This window comes from Onychostoma macrolepis, chromosome 14 (genome assembly GCF_012432095.1).
Source record: "Onychostoma macrolepis isolate SWU-2019 chromosome 14, ASM1243209v1, whole genome shotgun sequence".
Classification (NCBI taxonomy): domain Eukaryota; kingdom Metazoa; phylum Chordata; class Actinopteri; order Cypriniformes; family Cyprinidae; genus Onychostoma; species Onychostoma macrolepis.
The window spans coordinates 30,023,365-30,041,458 of NC_081168.1; the positions used below are offsets into that span (position 1 = coordinate 30,023,365).

The window sequence follows — 18,094 nt, forward strand, 5'->3', positions numbered from 1 at the left end:
TTGTTTAATATCATCAAGCAATCTTAGTCTGCGTCTAGAAAAAATAAATAAATAAAACTCCAGAAATAAAAATCATAATATTTTAGAGGATAATGCAGGTTTAAAAGGGGACGAAATGACCACCGACATCTGCAGGTATGTGCACCACTGAGAACACAGCATCCTCCCCTCCACATGCATGTAGTGTGTGTGTAGCATGAACCATGAAAATGTCTAAAGTGCAAAGCCTGTATTGTGATGCTTGGATAACAGAGTGAAATGGCGTGGATGTTCGGCATACTGGGGTCATTCATAACATTATAAGGAATAACATGCATGGCGTGATTTTGTACATTTTCTATAACCCGCGCCGGTACAACAAGCATGTGTCCGGAATACATCATAAAACTCATGCACTAATTTATTCTATGCTGCACGTTATTTGCATTAAATGCATGCATTCTCCCATGCAATATTTACGATTTTTCTGTGTGTTTTAAAAATGCATTCAGTGACCACGCGGAGAGGACGCGGACTGTGGTATTTAAAGTGAATCGCGCCCAGTGCATGTGTGCGTATTCGCGTTCAGTGCATTCAGAGCGCGCGCGCAGATGACTTGAGTCTCGCGTGCGCCATTTTAGCGCGTCTCCAGCCATCCGGCAAGATGGCGCTCTCGCTTTGTCTGCCCCGATCGGCATAAAACACTATTTACTTTTACTACACACCTGAAAACCCAGCGGATCGAATGAAAAAAACCCTTTCCTCGCGGAGCCAAACCGGTGACATCTCAGATCCGCGCGTGACACGAGCACAGAGATCTTAAGGTAACGTTAGGTGTAGGGATGTAGCCGGGTAATGCGTGCATGCATTTGTGCACTTCACATCTATGCTCAAGTACTGCGAATAGTTAGGAGGCGTCATGAGGGTATTCTACGCCAATTGATGTCCTAACAAAGTGCCTTGCTTTTGTTTTACAAGTATTTTCATTATTCATGCTATTGTGCATCTCCAGCAATTATAGGTGCATTGGTCATATGCTAGAACTAGGCCTTTCTCCACCAAATTTTTTAGCACTTCATTTAAAGGGGTGCTTTGGCGTAGAATCATGTAGATTTAAGAGACCCGAGTGTTGTTTTTGTGTCCCTGTGGTGTGTTCCTCTTAAATCAGGCTAAGTGTTGAAAGGAAATTAGTGGATAAGAATCTGTGTCAAACAGTTATGAGCAGTGGTCTGTAGTGACATGACTGGTTTTCCCCTCATCCTGGCTTATTTATGGAGCTAGTTAGTTTCGTGGCATGTCCTCGCTTTTAACGGCAGGCACGGGCTGATCGGTTTGTTTATGTTAGCTGTTATCAGTGCGTGTCTTCCGTCTGTTACCGGCTGTTGTGTCGCGCGCTAATAGGAGACGGGCTCAGTGATGACGCCAGCTGTCAATCAAACCGCGGCGCGTGTAATTACCTCAAAACTCTCCTCGGCTTTAATTTGATGCTAATGTTTACATTGGATTGTCGTTTCATGCATTTGTGCGGATTTATACATAAAAGTAAGTTTTTCTGTACTTACTTTTTTTTTTACTGCGCGTTACTTTTGTTTGCCGTTTTTGCAGCATGGCTTTAGATATGATTTTCAGGAGCATTAATAGAGTTTCTCCTGTTGAAGAAGACATTTTACTCTTCAGATAGAGTTTTAATTATGTTGGAGGTATTGTCGTATTACGACGTTTCTTTATAAATATTACCGTAGTAAACCGTAAAGTAGTGTCTAGCGTTACCACCGTTAGCTTGTGATGATAACCCTGCGAGAGAACTTTTATTATTATAACGGTACTCTTTGAAGAGATTCTTAGATACAGTTTTAAAGTTTTTAGCGAAAATACATGTTAAAAACCTAATATTATTTGTTATACATTTTCCTAGCCATGAAACAAGCAAACAAAAACAATAGGTTGAAAAAAAAAAAACTGGGAAACGTTATTAGCCTCCACTACTTTATTTTTTTTTTTTTGTGTGTGTGTAATAAAATAAATATTTTGAAAGCTGCTGACACTGAAATTTTATATTCAGTTCAGTTTTACAGTAACAATAAGAGCGCTGTCTGTGGCAAATTGTGTTAAAGGTGGTCCATTAATATCTTCCATCTTTATACATGCAATGTGCTGTGTTTCTTTCAGGTCTAGTAAGTTGAATACATTGGTGACTAAACTTCATGAGTTCTTGGGTCATTCTCCGGACGACGAAAGCATTGATTCTCAAGACATTTCCAATGGTGAGGATCCCTACTGTCAGCGCTTCAAAGGCCAAATATAATAAATAAGGCCGATTTATAAACATAGTGTAACAATATCTAAATGTTCTCTTAATTTCCTTGCGTTTTTAATGTGCAATAAAACTGAAAGTGATGCATCTTGTAAGTTTGTATGCTTTTCTCATATTACAGGTAAAATGGCTGCCAGTGACTCAAACATCCCTGATGAGAAAATGAGCGAGGTATGTCTACGGAGTCTGTTTTTGCTTTTTATCTCTACAGTTTGCTATAACACTGTGTCCTATCCGGCCGCACCAGGGCAAGTCTACAGCGTAAGCTCATTTTTCTGAGTTGAACTAAAGCGATAGTTAGTCTTTTTAAAATGACATGTAAACTAAAATGGCTTTGTCTGGCTCTACTTGCCCAGTTTTTGCAAAGTCGCGCACAAATCCTAGATCCAATTTTTTTTTCTTTGAGATGTGAGTACACATGAAGAACATCACAATTAGTATTTAGGCAGATTTGTTAAAGAATAACGATACATCTTGCCATTTAGCAACAAGCTTTACTGGTGAAACAAAAAAAACAAAACGGCTTCTGCCGTCATTCTCTGTAATTGTGAGAGAACGATATAGTGCGTGAATAAAGCATTAATTACATGACTCATGTTCATGCTTTGATTTTCAGTTTGTTGGACTGGTGCATCAAAAGCTTCTTGAGGAAGTTTATAAAATACAAGGGAATTAAATTGATACCAGCACATCCGTTTTATTCCCTGAAAGCTTATCACAGCAATATTTATGATTTCTAAATTTGGGTTGTAATAATCAGGTAGGTGGACCAGTTTTTTGTTTTGTTTGATGTTTCTGTGAGCTTGATTTATGCAAAACTACTGTAAGACTAATGTTGCAGGTTGAGCTGGTAATCTATGCATTTATCATCACTGGAAATGAAATGTTTTTTCTTCTTCTTTTCTTCAGCCTGGTTGCTCCTCAGAAATGACCAAACCCTCATCTTCACGCTCAAAGAGGTGAGTTGGGTTGCAGTTATTATCGAAGCTCTGGCTCTCGTCCAGTAAAATAGCTGCACTAAATGTATTTCCTTGTTTTTTTGTCTTATGCCGCGTTCCATTCAAAGTCAGATGTGGGATATTCCCTACTAGACATTGCAGAGTTATGACTATATAATATTAAAATTGTTTTTATTGTCATAGTATGAACTTTGTTTGAATTTCTGTATCATGCATTAAATTGCTTTATGAATGTTTATGTACAGCGTGTACATCTCAATCTTGCAGTTTTAGGATTCCCACACTAAGTCCAACATGAAGTGTTTTTACTGTTGCGCTTTTGCAAATCGGAAGTTGGAAAATCTGACTTTCCTGAATTTGAAAGGAGCACAGCATGACCCGAAGACTTCAATGCACTGATCTCTGAACTTGGAATAATGTGTACTTTTTCTGTGTGTTTTATAAAAATCCCAATGGAGATGATAACAGGAGTCATTTACATGTGTTGAGAATATGTATTTTAAACAGCAACAATCTGAGAAACAACTTCTGACATGTTAGTGTTGTGTTTGTCTATCAGCTGCTGTGGTTGATTTAGGGGTGTCCCCCACTAAGGGTTTTCAGAGTCGAATCGGATTTTTCTAATCATGCTGATAGTCGACTGATAGTCGAATCATATATTTGGGGGCGGGGCAAAATACATACCAAGGGTCAAGTCAGACATTCGACAGTCATATATACACAGGGAAAATGTGTAACGGACGTCTCGCAGATACAAACGGGGTAAATAATGTTTTATGTTTTGATTAAAAGATAGTTAACATTAAACGTCAGCAAAGAATTCACAACATTTTGCTCTCATTATAACGTTATATATATATATATATATATATGATCGTAGTTATAACGTTCTGCATTTCTGTTTTGAGCTGCGCGCGCTGAAGATGACCAGTAGAATGAAGCAGCAGGTTTTTAATCAATGGGATTTAACTCATTTATCTCACATAGAATACCTTCGTTATTTATATAACATAACGTTAATATTATAAGTTATATGCTATCTGCACAAAATGCCCCGAATGCACATGAACGCGTCTGCGCGGCTCTGAATGAACTCCTTTTATGGACGCGTTCTTCACGCAATAACATGCAGAAACACAACTAAACACTAAAAAATCACAGGGTTTTATTATAACCGTGTTCTCATTATAATGGTATGTATATGACAGTGCCAGTCATAGTTATTAATATTCTGCATTGTTGTTCTGCTCGCACCGCGCGCTGAAGAGATGATCACTGTATAGTACTGCAATGAAGCGCTTTACTGCAGCGTAACTCAGCCAAATGCATCTTATACGAGATAAATAAACCAACTGAAAAGTTTTGAGATCACTTACACCCTACTTGATCGGAAAAAAACGAAAAACGTGTCAATTTGAGTCTTGTTAAAGATTTAAATCCCTGCCGCCATGCTCCTCTGTCGGTGACGGATTAGAAAGCGAAACTTTGATCTATAGGGGTGATTGGATTTATTCACGCAAGTTAAAATATTTTTTTCAAAGCTTCTTTCTTTTCAGATTCTTATTTACAGCATTATCATAATAGGCTGTATATTAACTTATTGGGAGAAAACCGGTAGTTCGATGTGAAATCAGACACTGATCACCCCCATATAGCCAAAATGGCATGATAATAACACCCCGCTAATATTCGACTGTAAGATTGGGAGTCGAATCAGGTTCCCCGAATCAAAGTATCGAATCGTCGACTATTCGGGGACACCCCTAGGATGCTTGTAGTTATGTATGCGTTGCTCATTGAAAGTGTTGAGATATTTCAATGATCCTATAGTTTTACACGCTGTGCTTGTTGTGGGAAAGGGATGCTGGGATTTTGAGTTTGAGAGTGTTTGTGTGGGAAGAGGATTTATTTTGGTAATGTTTATTGGAACAACCTGTCAACCCCTTTTCTCTCTGTTTTTAATTACAGAAAACCTTCATTTGTGACCAAGCACACTACTGTGGATGAACCTGAATGTGCAAATGAGAGTGGAGGTGAACACTGCGCAGACGAAAGCGTGCAGAGCGGTCTGGATATTAACAAGCTGCCACAAGGTTAGTCTTCTGTTGAGATGTTCAGGTCTTCTGAAGCGTGTGGTTTAAGAGGCGCACTGAATCTCCTCCTTCACGTTTCGCAGGTACAGTGGTGGTCAAGCCGGAGCCGGTCGCTAATGAAGCTAAAGATGAATTCCGCGGTCCGGAGTTTCGTAGCAGAGGAAGTAAAGTGAAAGAGGACGGTGCCCGGAAACGTCCCGGTGAGTGGGTCTGTGCGCTGTTAATGATCCCGTGCCCCATTAAAGGATATTGAATTATCTCAAATCGATTTATTTGTTACATAACTGCTGCACACGGTTCTCAATGGTTAAATAATTTCTTATTTCTAAGATAATGTGCTGAAATTCCATTGAATCTTTCTATTTTTTTTTTCCCCAAAATGGCAATCACTAATGTAATTCAAGGCTCGAAATTGCGACTATTTTGGTCGCATATGCTCCCATAATTTAATCTGTGCGACCTTAAAATATATTTGGGTGCATTTGTGCGAGTGCATATAACTGTTGTAGTGCGACCTGTTTTCATTTCTCTAAAAACGTTCACAGTTATGTGCCTTCTGTGTGCTGATACGGTCTGCCGTTCTATCAAATGTTACATAACTTCATCTTTACGTTCTTAAATTTAATGCAGATTTTAGATTGGTTAATATTAGCTGTCAATCACTCAGGTGACAGGGAGCTAACTACCGCGGGACATGCAAAGAGCTGAAGAAGAGAGAAAATAAAAGGAAACACTGACAGATTTCTTTTGTAAACCACCTAAAGTTACAAATAATGGTGCTGGTGATGGCGATCGTGGTGAATGTTGAGCCAGCAGCTTAAAGGAAGGCGTGGTTGAAAGACGTCGAGTGGCTCCGCTATGAAGATGCACTGTGCTCTATGCACTGCATTCACTTTAAAGCCTGTGGGACGGAGTTTGCAGGGAGCACTAACAGCATTCGCCACCGAATCTACACATTTTAAGCTCGAGAGCTTGGTTAAACACAGAGAGAGTGCCAAACGCAAGAAATGCAGGGACAAGTGTGTGGCAAAATGTTCAGGATCATCAGGTTCAATCGTTAAGGCCTTTAATTGTCAGGATGCTCACATAAGGGGCTGAAATAGTATCGTAATTGTTGTTTTAACGATGTGTGATTTGACATTATCGAGTATATTGCAAAAACCAAACCAAACACCTACAGAGAGTGCACGCACGCATGATGTGCTGAAGTCTAGTAGGTTAGACTAGTGCGTGTGCGCTTTCACTGCATGATTCAATCTATTAAAATGCATAACAAAATTCAAGATAGGGGGGCTTTATATCATTTCATATAGTTAATATCACACGAACAGTGCCGTTTTTTCCTCCAAAAATCAGCATGATTACAAATGTGATATTGATTTTATACAACAGTTCAATAAACAAGAAGTTATTATTAAGAGACTTACGTTGTAGACGCCATATTTCCTGTTTTTGCTCCATTTCGACAACAAAAATAATTCCACACACAGCCACAGCACTGTTTTGCATCTCTGAGCAACATGATGGTGTTTCGCTTCGTTCCTGAATGAATCAACCGTTTAAATGATTCGGTTCAATCGCAGTGACTCACTTATTAACAGTGACTTGATGCCACCTGCTGGCGATTGTAATTTCACATTTAAAGTATCTTAATTTTTTTAAAATAATTTCAAATATCAGTATTCAACGTTTTATGTTTACAGTATTAAACCGTTATATATGCATGTGTAACTGCAGGTTAAATGCATTCATGTCCTGCATTAAGCAGGTGTAAGTGCATCTAAATGCCACTTCAGAAATTCAAAATTCTAATTCAAAGATTAATTTTGTTGATACTGATTTAATTTGCTTGATAACAGCTCAAATGTCTTATTATTCTAATTGACTGATTAAATGTAAGAATTTGACTCAAATGATGATGCACACTTTTAGAAAAAAATGGCTTAATTGTGTGACCATAAAAGGTAAAAATCAATTTAAACTTATTGGAAAAGATTAATTTCAATCACTGCTGTGAACTGACCACCACACAGAATATGAAATCAGCTAGACTACCAGCACAATAACACAAGCAAAATATCGTCTAATTCTTATCAATAAAATCCTAGAAAATATTGAGATATAATGTTTTTGTCAGTATTGCACACCCCTAGCTGCCAGCCGTTCTGTGCAACTGGCAGAGCTGAATGTAAAATTTAACACGGCATACACCATCCTAACCCTCGCCAAAGAGGAGCTCTCTCTCTGTGTTTAACCAAACAGATTAATTTAGGTGGTTGACGTAAGACATCCGTCAGTGTTTCTTTTCATTTTCTCTCTTCTTCAGCCCTTTGCATTTCCCCGGTAGTTATAGCTCCCTGTCACCTGACAGCGGAAAGCAGTGACTGAGTGATTGACAGCTAATATATTAACCAATCTGCATTAAAGTTAAGAATGTAAAGAGGAAATCTGTTAATATATAATTTATAGTTATGGTGTTATAGTTAATTTCGAGCCCTGTAATTTACTACGTGTAATTTTAGTGTGACCTGTTCGGCCAAACAATGGAAGAGAAAAAATGCAGTTCTTAAGTTCTAGAGCTTCACATTTATCTATTGTATTGTCATTCTATATTCACATAAAATTCCTTTATTTATAAGGCTATATGTTTGGTCTCAAAAATCACCATTAGGTCAAATACTGTGGATATCACAATCTATCAGCAGAATGCTGAATAAGCATTTTATTTAAGAAATATAGGTTCTCTTTCTTCAGTGAAGAGAAAACTCCTGAAGTATGCCTATAAAGTCACATTTTGGAGGCACACCTAGAAACACACTTGAATAATCTGACCTGATCATCAGTCGGCAGTGCTGTAGCCGTATTGCATGTAATTAAGGGTGTGTTCACACTTGTCATGTTTGGTTTGGAGTGATTGCTCTGTTAGTGCGGTTTGAGTAAGTGTGAACGCTGCCATCCGAACCCTGGTGCGCAGCAAACAAGCGGACCGAGACCGCTAACAGATGGGTCTCGGTCTGCTTCCAAACGAACTCTGGTGCGGTTTGGATGAAATATGAACGCCACATGGACCAAATACTTCTAAACGAAGTAATGACAAGATGCAACATGATTTGACGACACTGAACGTGCGGTGTAACCAAAACAAAATGAGCAGAGGGCAAACGTGGCGCTGCTTTTGTTTGGGGTGTTTGGTAAGTTCTGTCAGGAACACGTCATTCAAGCCGACCAATCAGGTTGTGAACGTATCGCTACGCCTTTAGGTTCGCTGTCAAAAATGCCAATGTGAACGCTAAGCGGACCAGGACCAAATTAACCAAACGAAGTGTGAACACACCCTTAGATTATGTAATCAGGTTCCAAAAGTTAAGTACTTGTAATCAGATTATATTACAATTTAAAATACTTGTAATCAGACTACAGTTGCTTTTTTTTTATTGATTACATATTCACATGTTCACATGACATGCAGGTAAACAGGTATAATTTTTTATTGTTTTTAATTGTAATTTTAAAAATGCATTAAAAATGTTTATTTTAATTTAACGTTTTTTTTGTTTGTTTTTTTTTTTTTTTAGATTTTCATTAAATTCACAAACTCCTTGCATTTCCTTCATGAACCCCTGTTTGCGAATGGAATATATTTTATTTTTGTATTTTTATATCAATATAGTACAAGATTATCATATTTAAATCAATGTGATGAACAAGTTAGGTCAAAAATAATCAAAAAAAAAAAAAAAAAAAGTAGTCTGATTATATTACCTGAAATTCGTAATGTAACGGATTACATTGCTAACTACAATTTTTGTCATGTAGTTTGAAATCAGAAATGGATCATAATTTGTAATCTCCCCAGCTCCGTCAGTCGAGTGCTGATGAACTAAACCGGGTGTTTCAAGTGTAGAGGCTGCTCCCGGAGCACGATTGAGTGGAGCTGCTCAAATATTAAAGAGTCATAACGTTGCAGTATGATTGTTTTATTATCTTCATTTATTTTCTAATCTCTCGCAGACGAGCAGCTCAAGGAGATTCTTAATTGCACAGCATGTGGACAGCAAGTCAATCACTTTCAGAGAGATTCTGTGTTTCAGCATCCGGCTCTACATGTTCTTATCTGCAAGGTAGAAACCAGATTAACTCGTTACAGCCAATTACGTGCTTGTATCTCTCTCATTAACATGCATGCCTTCTTCTTACAGTCATGTTTCAAATATTATATGAGTGATGATATCAGCAAGGATGAAGATGGAATGGATGAGCAGTGCAGGTTGGTGCAGAACATTTGTTTTTATTTATTTATAACACTCTAGCTGTGACGATACCAACATATTAGTTATCAGTACCAGTGGAGTTTCACATTTCCCAATGCCACAGCAAAAACTATTATCCTAATTAATGCATTGCTATATAAAGTTAAAGTAAATGAAAACAGTGCTGTGCAACTTTACGTATTTTTCATTTAATCAGTATATGGGTCAAAGACCAAAAAGGGTTTTCAAGCATCAAAACAATAAGTGTAATACAGCTTTGAATTGTTGTTGTTTTTTAATACATTATAAAGTGTCCTGTTTAATTACATTTTTTTTTTCTGCGCAAAAAATAAATATCATACATTTTTACCATGATTTACAGAAAACAGCCACTAAAATGTCATTCAGTTTAACGATCTTGTTAGGCATATTTACCTCAAGAATAAGTTTGACATATTAAGAGTAATTAGTTTTATCTCAAATACTACTTGCTTGTAATTTTACATTTTTAAACTTTGCCACTATCCCATTTTGGCCATTTGTCAGCAAGATTTGTTTGTTACTCAATTAAAATGCGATTATTTAGTATGCTCACTACTTCTTTTATATATTTGTGACCCTGGAGCACAAAAGCAGTCATAAGCAGCACAGGTATATTTATAGCAATAGCCAACAATACATTGTATGGGTCAAAATTATCCATTTTTCTTTTATGCCAAAAATCATTAGGATATTAAGAAAGATCATGTTCCGTGAAGATATTTTGTAACTTTCCTACCGTAAATATATCAAAACTTCAGATTCCAGATTTTCAAATAGTTGTATCTCAGCCAAATATTGTCCGATCCTAACAAACCATACATCAATGGAAAGCTTATTTATTCAGCTTTCATGTGATTTTATAAATCTCAATTTTGGAAAATTGACCCTTATGACTGGTTTTGTGGTCCAGGGTCACATTTCAATACGTACAGGTCAGAATAAGTATGTTGTTTAAATTTTTACATAAATATAAGTGTTACACTGAATGTCAATGGAGCATTATTTCACCCACATTTTGACATTTTATTCTTAAAAGTAGACACTTTCCTTGCATTTAATGTGCTTTCTATGTATATAAAATCACTTTGGTAAAATCTTTTAATGCGGACATTTAAATGTCTTTGACCCCAGGGCTCGCAAAATTTTGGTAGGCCGAAAATTAATTTAACTAGCCTGAATTAAAAAATTACTATTTTATTTTATTATTATTTTTTTTTTTTTAAATATAGAAAATCAGATAGTAGTTTAAATGTCAATCAAAAATATTTTCAATACACAAATATCAACAAATATGAAGGAAGGAATTTTATTTCACTATTTACAGGGTATCTGCAGAATTTTTAAAAATATTTTTAAGGCAATTTATGACCCATTTTAAGAGCCGCACAAGTAAAATGAACACAGAATGAGCGGGGTTGGACAATGTCTATGGTAACACAGTTTTGAGCCATAAAATTACATGATTTACAGTTCAGATACAGGTTTTCACAAAAACAAAAATCTTATACAACAGTGTTTCAGGCTATAGACCGTTTTTATGAAAAGGGATCAATCAAGCATATAAATTGTTAATTTAAAACGTATAAATATTACTGTCTTAATTGTTTAGATTTTTAGAAGGCACATCAACTTCTTTCTCATTTACAACTCTGTGTTTGCTGCGTAAATACATGAGTTGATATTTGCATTGATCTGACCATAAACAGCAAGAAAGGCTATTTGTAAATGCAGATTCACTCTCTGCCACGAGGTGGCGCTTCAGGAGCGCTGAAATGCCAACGACACGTTTCTGAGGACAGTCGGTTACCTTCAGAGACATTCACATAAATACATCCGCGCCGCGTTTTGACTTGAAACGTGCAGCGCTCATTATTTATTCAATGACATCATTGCCTTTTGAAGTTTAATCCTGCTGTATTGCGCGACTCCTGTCTTTCCGTCCCCAACTGTAAGACCTCTTGAAATTATAATTAGGACATTTCTTACACCATTTAACATATTTAAAACTTTTTATGGCCTTAATTTTGATACAACTCACTTTGAGAGTTTATAAGGACCCGCGGGAGATCTGTATTTAAGGAGCCCGTCGGGCAGGCGGTGATACATTTTGGTAGCCCGACTGGAAAACACAATAGCCCCGGGACGTCGAGCTAGCGATTTTGCGAGCCCTGGACCCATATATATGTAAGGGATAATCAACGGCTAGCTGTGCATTAAACGATTTGAATGCACGACGTGGAGGCGAATAACCGCCCGACGCGCAGCTAGCCGTTGATTATCCCGTTTATGCCACGGCCATTTGCCAGCATTCACTTATTAAAGATGTTAATAATATTTGCTCTCTGATATTTGACCGGAACGATAAAAATGACGGTTATTTTCGTCTGTATTACTATTCAACTGTAACTGTATGTTACTATGGTTACCAATGTTTATAGGAAGCGCATTAATATAGAACGTGATTAAACTGACCTGGAACTGCCTGCAGTTCAACGAATTTAATCAACACCTGCCAGCCAATCAGAATCCAGTATTCAGACTGTGTGTGTATATATATATATATATATATATATATATCTCAAAAAAACTCTCTCTCCATGTTTTGAACACTGCTCAGATGTCTTTGTTTGAACTGTAGCCTTTCTCATATTACAAATGTCTTGCTCGCTACTAATAGTATCGTTAGTAGATATTTATCTTTCACAATCACATGAGCTGCTATGTTGCCCAAAAAGACAAAGAGCAGTCGCTTCCAAAATGAAAATGTAATGATTTAATGGATGTTGTATTGTCTTTTTCAGGTGGTGTGCAGAGGGTGGTAATCTGATGTGCTGTGACTACTGCAGCAATGCCTTCTGCAAAAAGTGCATTTTGAGGAACCTTGGACGAAAAGAGCTGTCTGAAATCACGAATGAAGAAAGCAAATGGCACTGCTATGTGTGCCGCCCGGAGCCGCTGCAGGACTTTGTTAAAACCTGTGAGAAAGTTTTGCTCAATCTGGAATCATCTTATAAAAAGCCCAAGGGAGACGGAGACAAGACGAAGCGCGAGGATCGTAAACACAAGCATAACAAACGAGAAAAAACGGCTGTAAATGGACAGGGTTACGTCTCCGACGGAGCAGGGTCGTTAACCTTTTCCTGTAAGACGTTAACGGTTCCGAAAGAGCTTGTCAAGAAGACCAAAAAACTGATCGAGACCACAAACGGTTTGAATCGTACTTTTGTACAATTCCTCCAGCACACATCAAAAGGCCGTGAAGTTAGTGCTGTAAGTTATAGACACTTAAAGGCCTTCAAATCGGTTTTGGCTGATCTGAAAAAGGCCCATGGGGCTCTGGAGGAATCACTTGAAAAGGAATTTGAATCAAAAGGCCTCAAGTTTCAAAACGGAGAGGAGCAAAGACCAGCACACAGTCAGACTGTAGATCATACCGTTGATAACTCGCACCACGCTGACCCTGCTCCTGTCAGAGAAGATGGTTTGGATTGCACTGCCAAGGACCAAAACCCTGGAGTAAAGGAGGATGAAAACCAACAGGAAAGTAACTCAGCTGATGTTGAAATGAAAGAGAGCCTTCCACCCTCTCCAGAAAAACCTCAGGATCGGTCTGAAGAAAGTGAAGCTCAAGAAATGGCAGATAATCCTGACTTTGAGGAAAACTCAGTGCCAGCTGGGGAAGCGTCTCTTGATAAAGACATCGTGTCTATTCCACCGTCGGTCCCAGAGGAGCTCTTTGAGATGGTCGAGAGTCTTGCAGTAAAGAAAGAAGATCGTAATGAAGACAACTCGACCGATTCCAGTGATGGCAAATCAACGCCCAACATTGAGGTGCTGGAGTCCCATAAGAGCCTTACGAAACTGGGTAGGAAACTTGTTGTCAAACTAACCCCCGTTCCTCTTAAAATCACCATAAAACGAGATAAGAGCAAAGAACAGTCGCCTTCGGAAGACGTGGATGGGGACACGTTGCCAAAAGAGGGTCAAGATAGCAGACGCTCTCCCAGAATGAAGACCACTCCGTTGCGCAAATCACCGGAGGCGAAGAGCAAACGCAAACCGAGGTCTTCAGTGGCAAAACAAGAGCTCAGCGACGCAGTGAAGCCGCAGTGTGATTCAGACTCGGATGAAGTCCCTGAGGTCCTGCAGACGGCTGCCTCGAAGGTCAGCTCTGATGGGAGCGAACCCGAGAACGCTTCTGGAAAAGGTAGCAAGAAGAAGAAGGTAGCCTCCCACACTGCTGAGAAAGCGAAGCCGAAGCGTAAACTCGATATGTGCTCCTCGGATTCAGAACAGAGCGGCAAGTCATCGGCAGCAAACAAAAGGAGGGCCAAAAAAAAGAAGGGCAGAGAATCGGACTCCTCAAACCACAACTCTGATCTCGAGAAACAGATGAAAAACCTGTCCAAGATCGGGAGCGGGAAAAAAACATCCAAAGGTGTCAAAAAGGAAGAGAGCGAGTCCAGTAAAGAGGGCAAGAAAGGCCCTAAAAGGTCATTCGAGAGGAAACGGAAGGTCACAGAGAGAAAAGGCTAAAACCAAGGAGGAGTTTTCCTCCAGCGATGAAGAGCAGGAGGAGGAGGAGCAGGCCGCTAACTCGGACGAAGACAGCGATCAGCAGAAGATTAAACCAATTCTTGAGTCCGTGATGGCTAGTATTGATGGTTTCCATCAGTCATCAGGTCAGTCGAAAAAAAGGTTAAACAAAGATCAGTTTTATGGCAGGAAGTATTAGCTGCCTCTTGATCATTGATTTCAAATCAGGGAAGAGAAAATGTTCGAAGAAAATCTATGAAATTACTAGTGTTGTCAAACGATTAATCGCATCCAAAATAAAAGTTCTTGTTTACATAATATATGTATGTATGCTGTGTATTTTTATTATGTATAAATACACACACATGCATGTATATATTTCAGAAAAATGTTATGTTTATATATTAAATATATGTGACCCTGGACCACAAAACCAGTCATAAGGGTCAATTTTTATACATCATCTGAAAGCTGAATAAATAAGCTTTCCATTTTTGTTAGAATCTGACAGTATTTGGCTGAGATGCAACTATTTGAAAATCTGGAATCTGAGGGTGCAAAAAAATCTAAATATTGAGAAAATCGCCTTTAAAGTTGTCCAAATGAAGTTCTTAGCAATGCATATTACTAATCAAAAATTAAGTTTTTATTTATTTACGGTAGGAAATTTACCAAATATCTTCATGGAACATGATCTTAATATCCTAATGATTTTTGGCATAAAAGAAAAATGAATAATTTTGACCCATACAATGAATTGTTGGCTATTGCTACAAATATACCTGTGCTGCTTATGACTGCTTTTGTGCTCCAGGGTCACGTATTTATTGATAATATAAATATTTGAATGATATAGTTATATTGTTATATTGTAATATAAATATAGACATGTAAATATTATCAAAAAAATAATTTATATATACATAATAAATATACACAGAACCCACACACATTATGCAAACAAAAACTTTTATTTTGTATGCGATTAATCGCAAATGCTGCTGTTGGTCTTGAACAACACCTCCTGTGGATGTTTGATTAGCAGCGGTTTCCAAACACAAGGTGGCGCTAAGGGGGACCACATAAAAATTCTTAAATGGAAATTATTAAATACTACAAATTCTTAATGTACAAAATTTCTCATGTTTTTGGAGCGGGTAAATGAGGATTAATACAAACTTGATCATTATGAAATATGTGTGGAACGTATTTTCCAGAAAATAAGTCATACCTCCTTTCCACTTCATTTAAACCAATCAAAACTACATCTGATACATCGGTGTGTAAGTCACATTTTTTATTGCATTCTTTTTTTTTTTTTTTTTTACATTTTTAAAAGAGGTAAAATATAGGTAAGCATTTATTTTATCCATCACTCAATAAATAATTAAAATTGTAATGCTATTAAGAACAGAAATTAGAAATAAAAGTATAAAACAAACATAAATTATACATTTATTCATTAAAAAAAAAAATGCAACATTGAAGCTGGCATGTTGGTAATGCATTGTACAAATAAACTTCCTCTTTCATTTGTCAAATCCGAATGTTTTGCATGCTTGATGTTATTTGCATTATATATAATATAAGTTGCAGCATGTTTCAGATGACAAAGAAAAGTGACTTACATCAGGAAAATATGTTATACAGTGTTGGGAAGGTTACTTTGGGAATGTAATGGGTTACAGATTACAAGTTAGCCTATTTAAAATGTAATAAGAAGTGTAAATATTTCAATTACATTATTAAAGGAATGTAACTGATTACATTTGATTACTTTTCTAAATTTCTAGTGAATGTTTTGATACTGATACTGTTTTTGATATTGATACTGCTATGATACTGTTTTTTTAAATCAAACCTTGCATAGCTTTGACAGGAAACACCGGCATCTAACAATGCCAAAATAACAGTTCATCTTAAAAAAATAAAGCATATACATTAACCCAAATAGGAAATAAAGCAGTTATTAAATAAGCATGTGTCCTATTCTGTGTCCTAAACTCCTGAAACATTGGTCTCTCATATTTTAAAACAGTCAATGCAGTTTGGGATAGAAATCGATTAAGTGTGTTTGTGTGTGTGTTTCTGTGTGTGTGTGTGTGTGTGTGTGTCTGTGTGTGTGTCTGATGTAACCCCCTTTGTAATCCATAACATTTTCATAAGTACATTCATTTCACTTCACTTTCTTTTTTTTTTTTTCTCCAGTAACTGTAACGGATTACAGTGAAATTTATTTATTTATTACATGTAACTAATTACTCCACAACACTGGTTATATATGAAGACCAATTATGGTAAATAATTTACGTAGACCACCAACTTGCAGAGTGTTGCCTGCTTGAGTCGTTTGCATTCAGAGCTCAGATGTTTTTGATCTGCTTTCGTGTTTTTTCTAGTCTCCTGATGTTTAGTCTCCAGCTGATTTCAGCATCAGCTATAGACAACTGTTTACTCTCTGCCACATTTGGGGTGTGACACCTTGTGGCTCTCCTTTTAAAAAGAAACAGACCTGGACACAAAGATCACTGAGACGGTAGTCCATATATTGCTACACACTGATGGAACATTTGAGAGCATTTAAGATGTATCTGTTTTTGGATTTAAGACGTAGTCAAAAAAAAACAAACAAAAAGAGAGGAAAAAAAGAGTGAATTACCAGGTGGAATATAGTGTAATTATATAAGTAAAGTCGTTCATTTAAGCCATTAGTGGATTAATCACTCATTTATGATATCAATTTAATCACATTGGCATCATATCTACCGTTCTGCGCTTTCAGGTCAGAAGAGCAAATTTATCTTCTGCATGCACAAGAAATTAAAGCTATATTTGATATTGCACTTCCAGAGAAAGCGAAACGAAGTTATTGGGCAAGTGTGAAATGCACTATACAACGTGACGTGCCTCACCAAAGTCTAACAAGCAGAAACCGTGTCAAATAGACTTTGACATGCAAGTTGACATGTTAAATAGAATTTTTTTAATAAATAAAATTTGACATGCAAGTAAAAAGGTATCAGCGTTTTTACACTTTACTACTGCAAAGGATGCAAATGTAGTAATTCAAAGTGAACGAAAGGAAGAAATGTTGATAATCCCGTGTGACGATGAGAGATGCGAGTGAAGATTTGGGAAAAGAAAGAAGCGATTCCATGTGCAGTATAATAACTCATGGAATAAATTTGCGGAAAATAGAGTGAACAGATCGCAAAACAAAATACAAAGCCCTTATATGGCTTACATTTTACTCTCATTTGACTTTTGTAAACAAAGCTTTGTACTAAATCTGTATTGTAATATTCTCCTAAAACGGCATTTGCAAAAAAACAAAAAAAACAATGTTGTACTGCTCGACCAGGGGCAGTGGTCAGTGATGAACAGCACCGATCTACCATAGGCTACATTATAGAAAAACTAATAAATAACTAGCAGTTGTGTTAACGATGTGTCAGTTACAGACTGCATGACTTCTCTATATCCTATTGTCTGTTTTTTTTTTTTTTCCTGCAACAAACCGACTAATTAAAATTTGGTCGATTGAGTCTCTTCTTGACAATTCTTGAGATGTGAGCGAAGATTTGGGAAAAGAAAGAACCGCTCTACTGAACACGAAGTGTCGTAGATCTTTACGTTTATCATCAGTGTTGTATAAACTAGCTTTTTGGGTAAAAAAAAATTAATTTCATGGCTTATAAGTTGTTGTTTTCTTCTTGTTTATGAAGGTGATGAAATTGAATTGAAGGCTGAACCCTCCCAGGTGGTGGATGATGACGATGATCCAGAGAATAGGTATGAGTTTACAAATCACAAGATTTCCCCTGTCTGTGGGTTTTGCAAAAATGTAACCAATTAAAAATATTCAAAAAAGCTAACCCTTGTATGTCCATTGAATCCTCAAACTGTGAAATCTCATAAAAC

At 37.2% G+C, this 18,094-nt stretch overlaps 1 protein-coding gene across 1 annotated transcript in view; it reads left to right on the plus strand.

The window, feature by feature from the left end:
• Nucleotides 1–9: 9 nt before the first annotated feature.
• The window catches only part of atrx (ATRX chromatin remodeler), a 58,824-nt gene continuing 40,739 nt past the window's right edge, over nucleotides 10–18,094 (plus strand). Inside the window, 11 exon segments of the mRNA XM_058797438.1 lie at nucleotides 10–135; nucleotides 2,149–2,243; nucleotides 2,415–2,464; nucleotides 3,203–3,252; nucleotides 5,221–5,345; nucleotides 5,429–5,545; nucleotides 9,357–9,466; nucleotides 9,545–9,612; nucleotides 12,439–14,149; nucleotides 14,151–14,319; nucleotides 17,899–17,965. Coding sequence (XP_058653421.1) covers nucleotides 116–135; nucleotides 2,149–2,243; nucleotides 2,415–2,464; nucleotides 3,203–3,252; nucleotides 5,221–5,345; nucleotides 5,429–5,545; nucleotides 9,357–9,466; nucleotides 9,545–9,612; nucleotides 12,439–14,149; nucleotides 14,151–14,319; nucleotides 17,899–17,965 — 2,582 coding nt within the window. The 5' untranslated portion in view covers nucleotides 10–115.